This window comes from Hibiscus syriacus, unplaced genomic scaffold (assembly GCF_006381635.1).
Source record: "Hibiscus syriacus cultivar Baekdansim isolate YM2019G1 unplaced genomic scaffold, ASM638163v2 tig00111779_pilon, whole genome shotgun sequence".
Taxonomy (NCBI): domain Eukaryota; kingdom Viridiplantae; phylum Streptophyta; class Magnoliopsida; order Malvales; family Malvaceae; genus Hibiscus; species Hibiscus syriacus.
In genome coordinates this window covers 724,127-743,812 of record NW_024063176.1, presented here as the reverse complement: position 1 = coordinate 743,812, position 19,686 = coordinate 724,127, and the positions used below count along the sequence as shown (strand labels likewise).

Genomic DNA, 19,686 nt, shown 5'->3' with positions numbered 1-19,686 from the left:
TATACAAAAAGATATGAATTTTTAACCAAGAAAATGTCAGAAAAACGGGCAGCAGATTCTGTACAAAAAGATTATGTCGGCCAACTTTGAAAATTCACTATAAATTGTACATAATGAATTAGAAGGAGTTCTTTATATGGATAGATTTGTATTCGAGTATAGTTTTCAACGAAGAAACAAAATTAAATTCCAGTGTGTATATCAATAATGAATATTGATTCTTTAAAGGTAGTGCAAGTTGTATGAATATGGAAATTTTAGAATTTAAGTTTAAATGGATTAGAAGATGAAGAGTAATGTTTAAATGTTTGAGTATATTTTTGGATGCTTGGAATTGAAGTTAAATGGCAAGAGACTATTTTGAATAAATTGGAAATGTTGAGAAGAATTCTAAAAGAATTCATTTTATTGGTTAGATGGTGGAATTCGAAAGGTTCAAAAACCTTGTGAACTTGTTGCAAGTTCTTAAATGTAGAAGTATTATTTGAGTAAATTATTGAATGCTGGAAAATTTATAAGTATGTTGAATTTTGAATTAAATTTTGAGTTGTAGTTGAATTACAAATTTATAAAGTTAAGTGTTGAAAATCGAAAGTTTAGGAAAGTTTGGGTTGAAATTTATAATGTATTGAATATTGAAGAATTGATTTGAGTATTTTATTCAAGTGCTGGAATTTTAGTAATTAATGTATAATTATCATAATGGTCAAGGACCATTATGAATTAAAGGAAAAGTTGAGTTGAATTCTAAAAAGAATTTAAAATATGTGGTTTGATTTTATAATTGGTAAAAGTTGAAGAATCATGTTGGGAATAATTATTTATGGAATTGAATAAGTGCTTCGATAAGTTTGAAGTTATAATGGAGTTGTGAGTTTGGTTGATATCGATTTTATTTTATAGATTTTAAAATGTTAAAATGAGTTTATATTAGTACGATACTAATATGTAGTTCGAACAATTTTTATGTTATAATTTGGTATTGTCAGACTACGATAAATCTAGCAATCTGAACGATTCGAAAGGAAAGGAAAAAGCTCGTGACTAGAATTATTATATACAAGTTCTATAGCGAGGCAAATGTGAGTGCAGTTTATTTATTTAATTATTATGATTGAGGACAACCTGCGATAAGTCAACCTTACCTTGTTTATTTCAAAGATATGAATTATGTTTTGAATATGGAATTATATCCATAATATTTTTAATAAGTTTTATGATTGATTTTGGGTATGAACTGCCCATGTCACATTTTACGAATGTGAATTAAATATATTTCTGATTCTGATATGATTTTTATCAAATGATTACGAAATGAACTAAAAAGCCCACTGTATGTTATATGGAGAGTCAAAGGTACAATTGACATGCCATGGGGTGGAGTGATTATATGTTCTAATTCTGATATATTGTGGTGTACCGGAGTGTACACTAGTACATATATATTCTGATATGAATGCACTTTGTGTGCATATTGTTATTTCAGATGTGATAGCACTGTGTGTGCTTATCTGTTCCGACTCTGATGATTTGAGATTTGTATTGCGCACACTCGTCTGACTCACATATCTTATATTCTCTTAAAATATACTTTGGGCTATAAAAATAAAATAAGAAAATTCTAAAATGTGTCTGATTACAAAAGAATATGGACTGATTATTCTGTCTGATCTAATTTATTATGATTTTGTGAAAATTATCAGGTTTCTGCTAAAGTTCAGCATGAAATATCCGGTTTGAACATTCTGAACATTCAGTCTGCTTTATTTTTAATAATTTTATATATGTTTCGATATTTTATTTATTTGTTCTCACCTTTAGTATTACAGCCTCACTAAGTTATACTTAGCGCGTGATAATTTTCAAAGGGAGGTCTGATTTAGATACTGACGTTTTATGAGGAGCCTTCCAAACATCATGTGCAGATCATCTATAATACCAATATCAGTAAGACATCTTTGAATTTTCTTTTGACTAGTAGTGGCATGTATATTTATGTTATCAGTCTGCTTTATCAGTTTTGACTAAATGGTTGGTAATAGTAAATTAGGACTCTTTAATTTGACTAAATTAGCTTATCAGTATTTTAATATGCCTAAAATTATATAGTAAATAAAATAGTATGTTTTTAAATAACATGAAAATTCAAGTAGATAAAAATAGTTGATAAAAAGTTGAAACTAGGAATGTTTAAAAAAATTAAGTAATTGTGAATAATAATTGTTAGTTAGTTTGATGTGACATTTATGGCTCGTATTATTTGATGTTTACGGGTTATGGGTGTCACAGGTACCCAAAGGGGTACCAGTACAATTTTTATATTCTGGAATTTGAGCAATGCTAGTAGTATCGATACTACCTTGTGAGTATCGGTACTTCTATTACCTTTGGTATTAGTATTCCTTTGGGTATCGGTACCATTTTTGCATTCTGGAATTTGAGCAATGATGGTAGTATCGATACTTCTGATACATTTGGTATCGGCACCATATAAACAGTATCGATACTACATGTACAAAAACATATTTTGTGCTCAATTCCAAGTAAAATAAACTTTGAATTAATTTTGAAAATTTTGAAATCCTTGAACAAATTAAATTCAAGTCCAAAAACATTATGTCTTAATTGTTATATCAAAATAAAGTTCAACATTTTGTAAGGCTTATTTTAGCGCCCAACATGATATTTTGGAAGATGTGGACAATATTTTCTGTTATGACCTTCACCTCTGCAGTGACCACAAAGTTTTGGTTGACCTAGCTCTCTTTAAGGATCATCCATATCGGTATAAATTCGGCTAGATTCAGGTCGACCCCGTAACTTCCTACCCAATCGAGGATTTGACAATTATTCCTTAGAAATTGTGCATGTATGCCAGTATGCTTTATTTAAGAGGTACTTGAAGTCACAATTGTAAATGTTGCGCATGGTGTGCAGGCTATAACAATTATCATCATAAAAGTATGAGTCAATATTGATGTGCATACATGCAGCAACAGCGTGAGCGCATGGGAACCTAAAAGCTTGAAATCAACCATAATCACACCATCTTCTATTCAGATTACCAGTGTATGTTGTAGAATTATCTCCCTCATGTGGTCGAACTAGAGCTTGGACAACGAAATCATAATCAAGTCTGGCAAAATTGTGGACAAACATTGATGTCGCATGCGTTTGATTCTTTTGCATTGCCTTCTCTAAATTTGGAGTCCGATTTCTCCCATCGCTGATCATGCCATCAATTTGTGCACTTTTGTCTGCCCATACTTTACCCAACCTAAAGTAAGTCTCCCTAACAATACTTTCTATCAGGAGATGTTGAGTCCCTTTCAGCACTGAGTTGATACATTCAGCAAGGTTGGTAGTCATATGGCCGTAACGTCGACCATCAACATCATATGCTTGTGACCATCTCTCCCTTGGTATTTCAACTGCGAACTCATACACATCATCTCCATATCTTATCAAATTTTCAAGACGTGCACAGAAGTTTGGTTGGAGTAAAGCATACCCTATAAAATAATAACTTAAATGTTACTAAAAAACATTAATGAAGCAGAAATAATTAATGAAAAATGCTAAGGTACTTACCCATGTTAATAATCTCCTTTTTAATCTTTTTCTGCTTAAACTTCGTGATTGCATTTGACGCTATATGATGTATACAATATGTAGGATATGCGTTAGGTGGTGTCCTTCTATTTTCGGGTCTAGTAATTGTGCTTAACAACCCAGACGACTGATCTAAGATCATGTAAACCCCTTCTTGATTGACAATATGATAACGCAAGTTAGAGAGAAAGAAATTCCAAGTTTCCTCGATTCATTTTTAACAATGGAGAAAGCAATAGGGAAAATATTTTTGTCTCCATCTTGTGCAACGACTATCATCAGACGTGTTTGTAGAGCCCATACAGAAAAGTGCCATCGACTTGAATCATTTGTTTGCAAAATCTAAATCATTTGATAGCTGGCTTAAACGCCCAGAAAAAGCCACCAAAAATTCTCTTCCGGGGGATAACGTCTCCCTCAAGCGTGACTGCAGGATGAGTATAGTACCTAACAATGGTTCCAGGGATGAAAAATTACATTGCTTGCAGCAGACGTGGTAGCTCATTATATGAATGATCACAATCACCATACAACAAGGTCATTGCTTTCCATTTAGCCATCTATGCCTTGTAATAAGTCAGAATATAACCAAATGTATTCCGAATGGATGCCACTAACATAGAAACAGGCACTCTTAGATTTTTTTCCACTAATAGCTTCACATAAGAGCATATGACATCTGAATCTAAATGTCTGTGGTCTTGTGTCAAGGAGGTCATTATACATGCATACTCTGCATTGAACCTTGTGGCTTCCCACAACATCTTCCGTTGTAGGTATGATACTCGTATCCTCCATTTACATGCAACATCATGGTGTGTACACCTTTCGAAATAAGTTTTTTGATCCGACTCCACGACATAGAATTAAAGATGAGCTTTGATACAGTACTCCTTGATTGCTAGTTGTGCCTCTTTTTTTGTTTCAAACTGAGACCTAATAGCCAACTCAGATGACCGCTCGTCTGAAGAACCCTAGTGAGCAGCACATAACTCTGGCATATAAAAAATTTCAGGATTCCACATAGCATCGAAGTTAATGTCATGCATTGCAACTACATGATGATACCGAGGCAAATCATGGTGAGGCATTTGAAGTTAATGGTATGTCCTTGCCCAAACATTTGGAGCAGTCTGCAATCCTTTACATCGTGAAACAGTTGCCTCCCATACATCCGCCTCAACATCCAAACCTTGTCCCTCTGAAACAGCCTCAACAATATCGGACTCATCAACTAATGTTGTGTCGTCATCGTCTACCAACGGAACAATGTCTTCATCATCCTCGCTAAATTCAACAAGGCTTTCACCGAACCGTCCAACAAGATTCTCATCACCATAACTTCCATGTGGTTGAGAAAGTTGTGCTTCTTCTGTTCTTCGAGCTGCTACTGATGACGTCGGAATATCAGTTGCATTCGTTGTTTCGACGCACATCTCCACCATATTATTATCTGATGATTGATGAAGTCCAACCATAACAGCAACATCGTCATCATCATCAAGCTGAATTTTTCCATAAGTCATTGGATTTGAGGAGATTAGGTGCCGATAACTTAAACATGAAACAGAAGCTCCAAGTTTTCTCTGAATTTTTTGCTTCATTTGGCGATGTCATACATCTACAGGAAACATCATATTGATCGACCTATCTGACTTAAACAGAACACCAACATCAGTTTGTAGAATCCGCCATTATAATGGACAACTGTAAAGAATTTGTTATTCATTATTTGAAATGTTTTTGGTTAGATGAAAGGAGTTTTTTGCGTAGGAGATTGAAGATGAAAGGAGTGTCTAAAGTAACAGATTGAAGATGATGTGCACAACTTAAAGGGAAGACATATTTTTTCCCATTGGAACTCGTCGCACCGGCGTGACGAGCTTCTTGGAGATAATTTTTTTTAAAAAAAGTTACAAAAAAATTGTTTTTTATTGGGTGTGGGGCCCACTTGACACGGCCCATTAAAAAATTATATCCCATGGCGTGACGAGTTCCATGGGAACTGTTCAAATTGTCGTAGATTATTTCAAATATAATTCGATAACACTCGAATCCATGAATTATTCCTTCATCCCTGATGCACTTCAATGGAGTCGAGGCCTAGTTCATCACTGTCTAGTGAAAAGCTAGGATGCATACAACTTTAGGGGAATTCCATTATAGGATGGACCGGATTAAATATATTAAAAACAGTAAATGGATTTTGTTCCAATCAAAACAGAAAATGTTAATTAATAAATGTTTTACCCGCAGCCGAGAATAGGTATCATCCACATGGTGGTCCAGGTCATCCTGCACAGAGGAAGCACGGGTTAATGAATAGTTTATGGATGATGAATCAAACCTTGCAAAGCATTTGTTTTAAAGAAATATGATGAAAAAGACCATAGCAGAAACAAACAGAAAACATACAATGAGTCGGGTTTGCAGACCAATTCATTGACCGCCAATGCAATATGCTTCGTACTTAGTACCGTTTCCTCCAACTTCTCAAGATCCTCATCTTGCTCTACTCAAAAAAGACAAGTTCATAAGTCTGAGGAAACTAATCCATTTTACAAGCTAACACAAATAACTTGCCTTTCATGATTTGTCGTTGAAGACCAACAGGGCCGGAATTATCCAAACCAACTGTTCTACTCATGGCATCTGGCTTAATTTCCGGCCCCAGCAAGCTATCTCTATTAGCAAAGTTTGACATGTTGAATGCAGAAGCCTGGTTTGCTTTTGATCTTAAATTTGCACCCATGTTCTTGTGACGATTCATCTCCTTCTCTGTTCTGTAACCAAAAACACAAGACATCAACTAGTAGTAACATACTTCACTCTGCAAGCAAACACCAAAAGTACCGTATTCATAAATAGTCCCATATGATCAAGCCTCAGTTCAGTCCTATATGCACCTCGATTGAGATGACTTACAAGGGCTTCCCGGCCGGTCTAGACAAAAGAGACTGCAATCCATCAAGTCTAGTCCCTAAATCGTAATCTTCCTTCTTATAGCCGATGCATGTCGCTTAGTTTCAGGTCCCGTCGCAGGCAAGGAACTCCTTTCAAATATCATCTGCAATTTTTACTGCTTCATTATATTCTTTTATCCACGGGTCTGAAGAAGATGCCATTGACCTTAGACAGATAAAAATCAAGTCAAAATCTCATCTAAATGGCCCCAAAAAATACATAAGATCTGCACGCTTGAATCCGGCATTTAGAATATTGAAGAACATATAAGAGCTCACTGAAGTTGCAAAAACTAACCAAATCTTTATGAACTTGTAGGAACTGCCTTTCGGTGGGCCCGAAATTGAGTTTCGACTTAAAAAAATAGGTTAGGAGTCGCTACCGATCATTTATTTTAAACAAATGAGTTGATCGGATACCCTATTTCTTACCTGATCTGCGTTTTACCAGTGATATTTCGGATTAGGGACTCGGTTACAGTTAAGGAAGGGTTAGCACCCTTGAACTGCCCTTTCGGTACTACGTAATTTCAGTTGTCTTTAATTAAGAAAGTTGTAATTTTAAATTGAAAGGTAAAATAACGATCAAATTACTTACCTTAGACTAATTTAAATTGTACCCTTAAAAACTCGAGAAAAATGTTAGACAGAAAGTAGAATCGCATTAGATTAAATGAAAAATACACTATAATAAAAGAAATAGAAAACATAAAACCTAAGGACTAGCTAAGAATAGAAGAAAAAAAATAAAATGAATAAAATGATGATAATGACGAGAATAGAATAATAAACTAAATAATGATAGAACAAAATAAATTCAATAAGCCACAAAAATGAAAACAAAGGACAAAAAGTAATTGAATAAAAGAAAAAGAAATAATAACAATAATAGAAAACGTATTGTTAACAAAGAAAAAAAATAAAAGGGTAAAAAAAGAAAAAAATAGATATATTAAATAGAAATAAAACATATCTATACATATTAAAAATAATAATTAATATTAAAAAGTAAATATCCATATATACATGTAAAAATAATATTAAATAAAATGAAAAAATAAAATAGAAAAAACAACAACAAATAAATAAATAAATAAGGTATATTAAAAACAAAATTGTTATATTAAATAAATAAATCAAATAATAATAATTAAAATATAAAAATAGGGGACTAAATCGAAAGTACCATAAATTAATGGCCAAATTACAATGACTTCGAAGCAAAAATCGGATCTTGGGGGTAAAATAAGTATAAGGAAAATACGGGGGACCAAAGAGCAGTTTACCCATTTTTTAGCAAACACGCGAGTCTAACATGGAAATGGATCGGGCCACGGGTCAATTTAATAGGTTATATAAAACCCAAACATTTCTTTAATTCTCATTTCCTCTCTTCTTCATAACAAAACGCCCCCCTTTTTATAATTTCCTCTCCAATGTTCTTCAATTATGAAGAACAAATGACAGTTTTCCAGAAATTGGCGGTTGCGCCGCCTCGCCATCGCCGTTCATCGACGGTAAAATTTGATTTTTTTTTCTCGAAAGCTTTTCGAATTGCCTCTTCAAAAATCAAAACTATTTTTAAAAATCATCCAGGAAAAACATAGATCTAGGAAAAAGGTTTCGAAAAAAACGAAAGGCCTCCCTTTTGTTCATCGGCCGAAGTTTTGTTGATTTATTTCGAGCAAAGAGCGACACAAACAACACACATGCAAGCGTTGATCTACGGAACCAAAGGTAAAAAAAATTATCTTGCTTTTATTTCTCCATTTCCGAATGCTTACAAGACTTCCTTTGTATTTTCTCGTGCCTTTTTCGTAGTGATATTGTGTGTGATTTTTTGCCTCTAGTAATCTCTTTGATCTTGTGTAAATTCGTAGTATCTTGTTACATGAATTTATAGTAGAAGCAAAACCTATTCTAGGAATTTCATTTCGAATGAAACACTGATGTTTGCGTCGTTGGTGTGTTGGTGCTGACCGAGATCCTTGCGCCAGAAGATGTGGGCTTGACAAGAGACGAGTGGCCGTGAAACTCGGACATGGGTGAGGGTTGTTGACCGAAGGATTCGGCTGTGGGACTCTTGGACGTCTGCTGTTGACCATGCGACGCTGGGGAGGGATGCTAGGGTTCTAAAAACCCTAACTTACTGGGTCACGTGTTATTGGGTCTCTGTTGGGCTGCTGAATCTTGTAAACAGGCTACTGGATTTGTTTGTAATGGCTTTGGGCCTGAAATAATAATATATACATATATTATAATTTGTTATATAATTATATATATGTGTATATTATAATTTAAGCGGACAAATTATAACGTCTTCAAAACTTATATTGGGAAAAAAAGGATAGACATGAAGAAAATTCCAAAAAATTAAGGAATCAAATTATTGGAAAAGAATCCAAAATTTATTAATCCACTTAACCCCAATTGTAAAAAGAAAAGAACGCTAGGAAATTTATTTGAAAACCTATCAATACAATTCCATTTTGTAATGGAATTAAAGAAATTCCTATATCCCAGAATGCAGAATTCAATTAAAAAGACATCGGTATTAGAAATAACTTACAAAGAAGAAGAATGAAAACTGAACGACCTGTATTGATCAAACCTCTAAAAGAATAAGCGAAAACCCAGACAGGGCAAAACTCTTAGCCTTTGAAGATCCGTGGGAAGTGATCAATACGTCGAATTTGATCGATATTTTTAATCATTGGATTATAGAATTTGGGGAACGGCGCCGAGGAGGCTGAGCTGTTTGTTTTATAAATAAAAATTTAAATAATCTTATCCTTTAAACAACGAATTTTTTAATTTTTGCGTCGCTTTATTCTCAATTCTTTGTTTAACTTTATTTTTTAATTGAAGGCAAAAGCCATGGAATTAAGAATTTACAAATTTGCGGTGTGTTGGTGGTGTGGGGTGTGTTGGGGGCTACAATATCTCTAGAAGCGGTAGCTTGCAAACCAAAGAGGAATCTGGAAGAGCTCGTAGTTTGGCAATGCCATCTGCAAGCATATTAGCTTCCCGGGGAATCCAAATAACATCAGCGACCCAACATCTTTGCCGGCGGTTGTGAATGGCTCTTATCAGGGAGAAGGGGTGCAGCCGGGCATCGTCTAAATTAATGAGAGCAACAGTCTCGGAATTATCTGATTGAACCTGCAGTAGTGTAAATCCTTTAGACCAGGCAACTTGAAGACCAATGAGAATAGCCCACAGCTCTGCCTGACGAATGTTGGTGATGCTACAAAACCCAACATGCCAATTGCCTTCACAATCTCTAATGACACCTCCAACTGCAGCAGCGTTCGTGGGAGAAGAGATTGAAGCGTCAACATTAAGGGAGAACCATCCATGAAAGGGCCGTTGCCATTGAATGAGAGTTTGAACTTTTCCATAGGTGCCAGGCCATGGATGGAAATGCAAAACGCCAAGGGGCACCGATGGAGGTAAAAATGCGGAGGCTGGTAATGTTCATTTGTAACAAGTTATTCAAATCATGAGAGAGAAAAATGGCAGTACGTAGGGGGGGTGATTTTCTTCCAGAATGTTCGAGCTAGAGGGCAATCTCTTAAGACATGAATTGTGGTTTCCTCAGGAGCACCACATTCCGGGCATGAAGAGTCAGCAGTAAAACTACTTCTAGCACGTTCGAAGTTTGTCATGAGCTTATTTCGATAGGCAATCCATAAAAATAAACGAACTCTCTGGTTCCAAATAGGGAGCTTAATGTCCCAACCAGTTCAATTAATTTGGAATAAGCCGACTTAACACTGAAATGTTGGTTTAGACCCCATCTCCAAATGCAAGAAACGGTGATGTCACAGCTGGATGGGGGTTTAATTCCCAAAATATGAGGGATGGCAGTAGGTGTGAATAATGCCGAGAGAGATTCAATGTTCCATAAACGAATACTATTACCATCACCAATGGACCATGCTATTTTTGCCGAAGAGTCTCCCAAATGTTAGCGAGCCCACGCCAAAGCGGTGAACAATTTGGCCGAGCAATTTGGGAAGGAAAAATTTCAAACACCTTATATTTTACCCGAAGAAGGGAGATCCGATAGGAGCTGCGATCAGTCACTAAAGCATGCCCCAATTTCATCATGAAAGCCATGTTGTGTTCATGCGTTTTGTGTATTCCAAGACCACCACTGTCAATAGGTTGGCATATGGAATCCCAAATAACAAGGGAGGGTTTATGAGCTGTAGAATTGGAACCCCAAACGAATCGACGGATGAGAGTTTCAATGTTACTGCGAACTTTTTTTTGGGAGAACACAAGTTTGCATGAAGTAGATCGAGATAGGGATAGCGGCTAAAACTGCTTTGGCGAGGGTGATTCGGCCGGCGAGCAAGAGGGTTTGAGCAGACCAACCATTTAGCTTAGCTCGCATTTTATCAATAATAATAGTCAGAATACTTAATGCGTTTGTTGATAACAGGAACCTCAAGGTAATTACCCAGAGAATCAACAATTTGAAAGCCAAGCTTTGCGCTAATAGAAGATTTCATATCAACAGTGGTGCAAGGTGAGAAATAAATCTGAGTTTTCCTTTTACTAACCTTGTGACCAGAAAATTTGTCAAACTCTGAAAGAGTACGGTCAATGTCATCAGCCTGTTCCATAGTAGCTTTGGCATAAATTATGAGGTCGTCGGAAAAAGAGAGATGAGAGATCGCCGAGCCCTGCCAAGATAGGAGGAAGGGACACCAAGCTTCCGACTCAACAGCAGAATCAATAAATTGGCAAAGCCTCTCCATCTCTAAGACGAATAGATGAGGGGAGAGGGGGTCACCTTGCCTCACATCGCGCTCAGGCTTGAAAGGAGTTGTGTAGTCACTATTCCATTGAATCATCATAGAAGAAGATGTGAGACAACGCATGATGAAACGAGTAATTCCCGACGGAAATCCAACATAAAGAAGAGTCTCATCGATGAAGTCCCAACGGATACGATCGAACGCTTTCTCCTTGTCCACCTTAATTACCATCCATCCAGACTTGTTCTTAGAGGAGCGCATGGAGTGAACAACTTCCTGATTTATTATAATATTTTCAGTGATAGAGTGTCCAGAGATAAAGCTTGTCTGATTCGGCTTAATGAGAAGTGGCATGATTGGCTTCAAACGTCGAACAATCACTTTGGTGAGGAGCTTGTATATAACCGAACACAAACTAATGGACTTGAAGTCGGAGAAAAATTCTGGCGTCTCGACCTTTGGGATGAGAACCAGGATCGTTTTGTTAAGATTAGAGTCAAGGTCACCACCAACAAGAACATCTCTAATAGTCCGGCAGACAGCACTTCCAACAATGTGCCATTGAGATTGGAAGAATTGAGCGTGAAAACCATCATAACCAGGAGCTTTGAGTGGCGACATATCAAAACGGGCACCTCGATTCTCATCATCAGAGGGAATATCATCAAGAGAAGAAAGCATAGAGGACGGAATATTGGGGAATCTTTTCGGAGCCATGAAGGTGCCGTGGGGAATAGTATCAAGAGCAAAGATTCCATGAAAGAAGCGAATTGCCTCATCTCTTAAAACATCATTGTCTTGACACCAACAGCCATCAGCTAGCTTGAGGGTTGTGATTTGGAGTTTCTTTTTATGGATTTGAGCTTTACGGTGAAAATACTCTGTCTTTCGATCACCAAGGGTAATCCAGTCAGACCTGGATCTTTGCTTCCATAATTGTTATTCCTCATCGAGGAGGTGTTCAAGATCAATGAGAAGATCGGATTCAAGGGCGATAAGGCGGGAAGAGTTTCTTCGAGAAAGAGCCTTTTGAACACCTCTAACTCTAGCCATGACTACGTTTCTTTGTACCGATGTATCCATAGACAGTTTTATTCCAGACATCGGCAGCTGAAGAAAAAGAGTGGAGGGTCTCGGACAACTTTGGAGAGGGAACCCAGTTATCACTGACCATCCGAGAGAAATCCTCATGGTTTAACCAACCAGAAAAGTACCGAAAATTAGAAGGGGAGTTACGTTTGCCATAGCTACCAACCTGAAGGAGTAGGGTCGATGATACGATCGCATGCGTAACAAATGAATAACTGAGGAATCAGGATAAGCAGCATCCCACAGGCTATTGCAGAGAACATGATCAAGCCCGGCGTGAGCAATGCCTCTAGACCAAGGAAGCACGGGGACGGCAAACTTGTGCCGTTTCACGTACCCGATACGTCTCCGGAACGGGACGACACGGGAACGGCTGGGGTACGTACCAGGGACGTGCCACGGTGGCAGGGTACGGCTGAGCGACGCCGGGGACATTTCATCGAGTCCTGGGGACGTTTCGGGGACGGCATGTGACTTTCACATGATTTTCGTCATTTTACAATAAAAAAAACAAGAAAAGCATAACCTAATTGGAGGTATAAAGCAACAGATAGAATTTATAAATATTTTTTGTTTCGTTTTCACTTTAACAGCATGCGTGTTCTGAAGGTATAAAGCTACGGATAAAATTTATAATATTCACGACTCACGAGCCTGAAAAAGGGTTGCTCACCACACTATTGCGTATTAAAGAACTGAACGATGGAGCATATATATAATTATAAATATGTGTGTATGTATTGGAACTATCCAGATTCTATTTTTTGTAACTTTTGATGCAATGTCTTGTATAACTTCAAGGTTACACGACTACTCATTAAAAGCACTGTGAGTGCGTCATAGATAAAAAAATGGCCTTCAGAACACGCATGGTTATATGTATTTCAACTTCAGAGATACAATCTTTACAAAGTCTAATATTAGACATATTATACATAGATTCACGTGGCTTTATATGTGTTCCCCGTTAGCATTTAAGTCCACATATTATTATTTAATACATAAATTATATAAAATAAATTTTACATGAGTTATTTAATAGTAGTTTATATGTAACTTATATTCACATATCTTTTCGCCTTTTATATTTACATGTTTTGTTTTTAATTACATTCAATTGATGCATGATATTTAAACTCATTTAATTTTTTTATGTAAACAGGTTAATTTAGTATAAATATGGCACATTATTTATGATTTTTTTATATATATTTATAATTTTAAAATTATTTTATATGACGTACCTTTGCCGTCCATGTACCTGTAATTTTCAAAATTGCTGTTTCCCGACCCCGTCATCCCCGTATCCGTGCAACATAGCTCTAGACCAGGTAAAAGAGGGTCCCTGGAAAGCCATGTCCTGAAGACCACTGTCAAAAACGAAGTCAATGAAATCTTTGCTAGATTTGGTCGAGGTAGCGCAGCCCATACGGTCTGAGGAGTGGAGGGTCGCATTAAAGTCCCCCAAGACAATCCAAGGCGAAGACACGGAAGTAGCAATGGAGCGGAGATGATACCAGAGAGAATGACGCTTTGTGGCATTAGGACTCCCATAAACAATAGTAGCTAAGAATATTAACCCGGAATGATTCATACCAGCACAAACAAATGCCTCCCGAGAATCCCGCCGCTTCAACGCTATGAGAATAGTGAAAGCCCAAGGAGGAAATAATGGAATCAGCTTTAGCGCCACTAATCCGTGGCTCGACAAAAGTGACCAAATCCGGACGATTGTCACGCAAAAACTGCTTAGCAACAGTGAGGAATTTCGGGTGTCCACGTTCCTGGACATTCCAGCAAAAGAATTTAGATTCATAAACATAAAAATAATGCGAGTGGAGAGAACAAACCAAAGCTCATTCGAGCATAGCCGTTGCCTGCTCTCCATTATCGTAGTCAAGAGCTGCAGCACGGCTCTCTTCCAAAACCAAACCGTGCTCGTCAGTATTAATTGTCAGGTCATTAGAGACCAAAGCATCTTGCATGGAGATATCGGGGGGGTCGCCCAGCGTACCAGCAGTTTGGGAATGGTGGATATTCGGATTGGAGTTTTCCGATATTATGACTGTTGTATGCTTGGTTCGATCCAAAACAGAAGAATTCTGAGCTGGGACTTGTTTCCGCTGATTTTCACTGGACATGCGAGATTTGAGAACCTGGGTTGTGGTTGTAATCTTGGCAATGGTGAAAGGTTTTCGGGCAGGCACTTGAACAAAAATACTAGGATGTTGGTCCCTGACGAGGCTCCTTTACCTTCAATGGAGATTTTCACATGTGAAGCAGGCAGGTTGGTTTGATGAGGTACTCGTTTGGAGCGAACTGGCTCTTGGTGCCTCGGAGAATCGAGATTATCATCGGGGAGATCATAAATAGGATTAAAACGGGACCCATTAACAATATGCTCAGTTTTATTAGGGGGTTGATCCGTGGGAGAACGAGAGGTTCTACGCGGCCTTAGTTCGACCATCATCCAAGGCCCATAAGAAATCTCCTCGGGTGGTGTTTGGGGTTTAGAAGCATTGCTGGTTGGGTTCTGGTCAACATTCTGGTTCATGGTGGTTGACGAACAAGCTTCAGAGTTGTGTCCATATTTCCCACAGGTAAAACAAATGTATGGCAGAGATTCATATTCAACTAGTTACACTCTATTGTTAATGAGAATCTTGAAGATCAAAGGTTTGTTTAGGTTCAGAGAGATGGCCATTCTCGCAAACCTGCCCCAGCGACCGCTATCAGTCTGATAATCTATTCGGACGATACGGCCAATACACTCACCAATTTCAGTGATCAGACTCCTTCTGTAAAGAGTTACGGGAAGACCAGGGAGATAGATCACGCGGTAACCTTGCTGGGATGTGGTTGTGACGTGGAGAAGTCTGGCGACCATGGTTCAACTGTTAAGTAGTGACCGAACACAGTCCAGGAACCTTCAGCTAAGTTTTCAGGTAATCAGAACGTAACGAGAAAGTAGTCATTCTCGATATCCATTAGCTTGATCGGTTGGGATGGTTCCATAAGTCGTAAATCTTGTTGCGAAGTGTATTATAATCAATTCTGCGCCCAAGTAGTTTGACCACGATTGTCTGGTCAAAACTTTTTCCTGATAAAGTTTGGATACGGTCAGAGAAGTTGATGGAGATCATACCGTTCACCAGTCCTCTCGTAACATCACCTTCTTGTAATTCAAAATCTTCCTCCTCTATGATTTCATCGTCTTCAGGAATGGAATAAGTTTTGTCACCCATAAGGGTATCCTTGTAGGAGACCGGTGATGGCTTTGGAAGGGGGTCGGAAGCATTAACCTTATCGCAAGCAGGAGGTAAGGGAAAGATATGAGAATCCATTATACCAGGGTGATCAGTGGAAGAGATGGGGTTTTCATGCTGGGCGGGGTCCATGGCAATGTCAGCCGAGGAGGGGGAAGAACCACCCCCATCAGGAGGCTCCTCGCTATGGTGACGGGGTTTTGGATGTGTGCTCCTCTGCTACAATCAAAGTTGCGCCAGCGGCCGTGGAGAGCATGAACATTCTAGGGATTTTTTTTTTAAACTAGAAATGATTCCTATTTTAATCTTTAACTTAAGTATCTTTTAAATAAATAAAAAATATTTTATTTCATTAAAATATTATATCCTTTGAATTTTGTTTTAAAACCGTCTTTAATTTATGTTCTTAACTAAATATTATAATATATCCTTCGAAATATTATCTCATATGCAATTAAGTTTAAAAATGAGCTTAGGGAAAAATTATCCCTTTAGCTTATATCTCATACTTATATTTCAATTAAATTCTTAATTATTTTTGTAGATTAATTGATGCCTCATATCAGTATTTTTCACATTTCAAAAATTTTATCGACTTTTAATAATTTTAAACATTTAAAGAAATTAGGATAAGTATACAACATGATAGTATTTAAAAAATAAAATTTAACAATCAAAATGTTTAATGGAATAAAATTTTCAATTCAAGAGTTCAATAGGATATAAAAATATTCAAGAATTTAATTGATCTTTTTAAAAGTTAAAGAACTTCAAGAACACATAACCTTCAAAAATATGATGATAAAATATCAAAAATATCCCTAATATTTGATTAAATAGTCATTTCAACGTTACAACCATTTGTTAGCAAATTATTTATATTCCAATATAGTGAATTTTTTACCACAAAAGTAAAATATTAAGGGCTAAAATGTTCCCAAAAAAGTCTGCAATTTTTCGATCTAGCATTAGAAGTAAATGAAACATTAAGAGTCAAAAAGCTACCTAAAAAATAGGGATCAACATGATCATTTTAGCAAACATTGGGGGTTTAATTTTAGCAAACATGCTTTTTTACAACATTGATAGTCTAGTCTTTGTGCACATCATGGGCATGCATGCATAGTTGCCATGAAAAACACCATATGAATCAATAGTAGCAACCTACCTCATTTTCAACATATATCTAACAAGTTGGTCATTATAACAAAAAATAATCAAAAATGGTGAAGGCCTGCAGATTAATCAGAGAGCCACATATACCAATCAAAATGGCCTGCTGCATTTATAATGTTCCAACATCATCGAACTTCAACACGAAAACATTGTCGACGCATTCAAACTAAAAGTTCAAAACATAATCTTAAATGTTCCAAAAAGGTAATAGTAAGGTGAAAAAGGAGATTCCGATGTGTAAGACGAAAACTCACATAACGAAATATTTAGGCAGCCCCCTTCCCCTTCTTCCTCTGGATCTTCTTCGAGTAGAATTCCAACTCTTTGCCTTCCAAGATATACCTGTCGAAACCATTTAGTATCGTATTAGAACAAGAATGATAATTGTTACAATTGTGAAAATAACAGAGATGTGAAAAGTGAGAAGGGAGAGAGAACTTTCAAGACAATGACATACCCATCACAACGGCCGCACTGACCAGGCCTTGAAGAGATACAAGCCAACAAACGACCACTTGCAAATTGATCCTCAATATGTGGGTCAAGCTTGCGATCCTGTTGACGTTTTTCCAGCTTCCTCATAACATGGTTGCTCTTCTTCGTTTCTTCAGTGCCGGTTTCACCTTCCTACAAACAGCAACACTTCATTATGCTTATGCAACTGATATACCTATGCAAGCATGAAAAAAATCTATGTTGCTTTGACAGTTAATTCCCTTTGATGTATCAGTGGTCAGTACATATCCAGCAGACACAAGTATGGAGGTCCAAATCTCTAGATATATAACAAAAGTTTGGCATATCAACATTGAACACATCCTTGTATCAAATACTTACCTCCGATTCCTACAATAAGATATATAAATAATCTTTCATATATATATATATATATATATATAGTTGTTGTACCCCGCTAAAGATCCTCAGCACACACCATCCTCTCACTTCACAATTACTGGAGGACCCATAGCATGACCTAAATCTTCGGAGGCAAAGAGAACCTCTCGGGAGGAATGATTCCAAAGAACTAAATCTTGGGAGACTGTGACAAGCTGATATGACCCTTGACAAGCCCTCGTGATCGACGAAGGTCAAAATAAATAATCAACTGGCCACATCAGCTTAACCTACCTATCATATCAGTCTAGGAATAACTAATATAGACCTACATCTGACACAAACACTAAGAATTAATATATAAACTCCTATAATGAGTAGAAGAGGGCTTCTGGATTTTTGGTTCACTATCTTTCCTGCATAACCAACTCTTTTATACTGACCGACCACCTATCTGCGGCTCTCTGCCCACAGCCCAAACCAGAAGGGGTGAACTGCCATTAGCAAACACAACCAACCTTGTTCCATCAACAATAGTCATATGCACATACAGTTCAAAAAGTGAGGGTAAATCAGTAGCAACAAGTAGAACCACAGAAAAAAAAATGATTGATTGCAGGAAAATGAGAAAGAGAAACTAAAATCAGCTACTTACTAACAAACTACACCACTAATGTGGACAAAATCAAGGTTCAATTTCCATACAACACAGCACAAACCATAGGAGCCGATTTATGTAAGTATTACTTATGTGAACAATTCGTAAACAATAATCACCCTACCTCTCCTTCTTTCTTGACCGCTGCTGTTTTCTTCTTGCGACCGATTTCAACACCATAGTGTTGGAGATACCACTGCTTGAACGGGGCAGCATCAACTTGAACAATAGCACTCTTGACCAGAGTTTGGGTACGAACCAACTCATTGTTGGATGCATTGTAAACCACATCCAAAACTCTGGTCTTACGAGTCACGGACTCACTTCCCCATGAGTAGTTCCCAGTGTCGAGTCTCAGAGCACGCCATTTCACATTTCCTCCACGAACCCTAATCCTCCTGACTGTCTTGTTGCTCGACAGCTTCGTGTTTGCTGGTTGCCTTCCGAGCTCATACCTTCAAAGATAAACCAACAAGAAATTAGAAAAACATAGTAATTGAAAACAAAAATAATGAAACAACACAATAGACAAATAAAGGGTTTGCATATTACTTTCTCTTCTTCCTCCATGCCTTCTTTTTACCACCAGTGGCACGCCTCTTGTGCATCGAATCACGAGATATACCTGCAAAGAAAATGAAATTGAACTCATTAAGCAGAAAAAATTACATGATTTAGAAGGATTAATGACGAATTAGAGGAATCATAGAAATACCCATTTTGGCTGAGGGAAATGTTCAAGCCTTCTTTGTTCTGTGTTGAGGCAAATCCCAGAAGAGAATGAAGCTAGGTTTTGAGTTGGAGCACGGCAGCCATAGGCGGATATTTGAAGCTTTGCTACATACAAAAACCCTAGCTATTTGAAATTACATTTGTACCCTAATTGGATTTGGTTTATGGTAGGGCAGATTAGTCATTGAATACATTATCTCTTTGAGGCCCAATAAAAAGTGTTGGGGTTCTTTATTTAAGCTTGGATTTGAAATTTATAAATTGAAATGCTAAATTTATTAAATTATTTAAAATTAAAATTAAAATTTTAAATATATAAATATAAATATAAATATAAAATATATTATTATTATTAGTCACATCATCGAATTTAGTATTCATTTAATAATAAACAATTTAATTGATAATATTATAGAATAATAATAACCTAATCGATGATTTTTTTATTTAGTGATCAAAATAAAATTGATCATACAATTTAATAATTAAATAAATAATTTACTCCTAAATTTTTTTATGTGGTTTATTTTATAGGGGATAAGTGATCAGTTAATTTTTTTAATTTTAAATAATTTTGAATATCT

The 19,686-nt window shown here is 36.8% G+C and overlaps 1 protein-coding gene and 1 pseudogene across 2 annotated transcripts; both read right to left on the bottom strand.

Annotated features, from left to right (window-relative positions):
- Nucleotides 1-5,640: 5,640 nt before the first annotated feature.
- LOC120170344 lies at nt 5,641-6,752 on the bottom strand (annotated as a pseudogene).
- Nucleotides 6,753-16,961: 10,209 nt separating this feature from the next.
- On the bottom strand, nt 16,962-19,217 carry LOC120170343 (40S ribosomal protein S8-like). 2 transcript variants are annotated; one of them, XM_039178302.1, is made up of 6 exons: nt 19,086-19,217; nt 18,923-18,995; nt 18,495-18,825; nt 17,333-17,502; nt 17,111-17,217; nt 16,962-17,068 (listed from the first exon to the last, which is right to left on the bottom strand). In XM_039178302.1, exons 1-5 carry the CDS (start codon nt 19,087-19,089, stop codon nt 17,142-17,144), a joined length of 654 nt encoding a protein of 217 aa, XP_039034233.1. In that variant the 5' UTR covers nt 19,090-19,217; the 3' UTR covers nt 16,962-17,068; nt 17,111-17,141. The 2 variants fall into 2 exon arrangements, with proteins under 2 accessions (XP_039034233.1, XP_039034234.1); XM_039178303.1 differs by lacking the exon at nt 16,962-17,068 and having other exon boundaries at nt 17,109-17,213; nt 17,330-17,502; nt 19,086-19,216.
- Between the last annotated feature and the right edge of the window lie 469 nt (nt 19,218-19,686).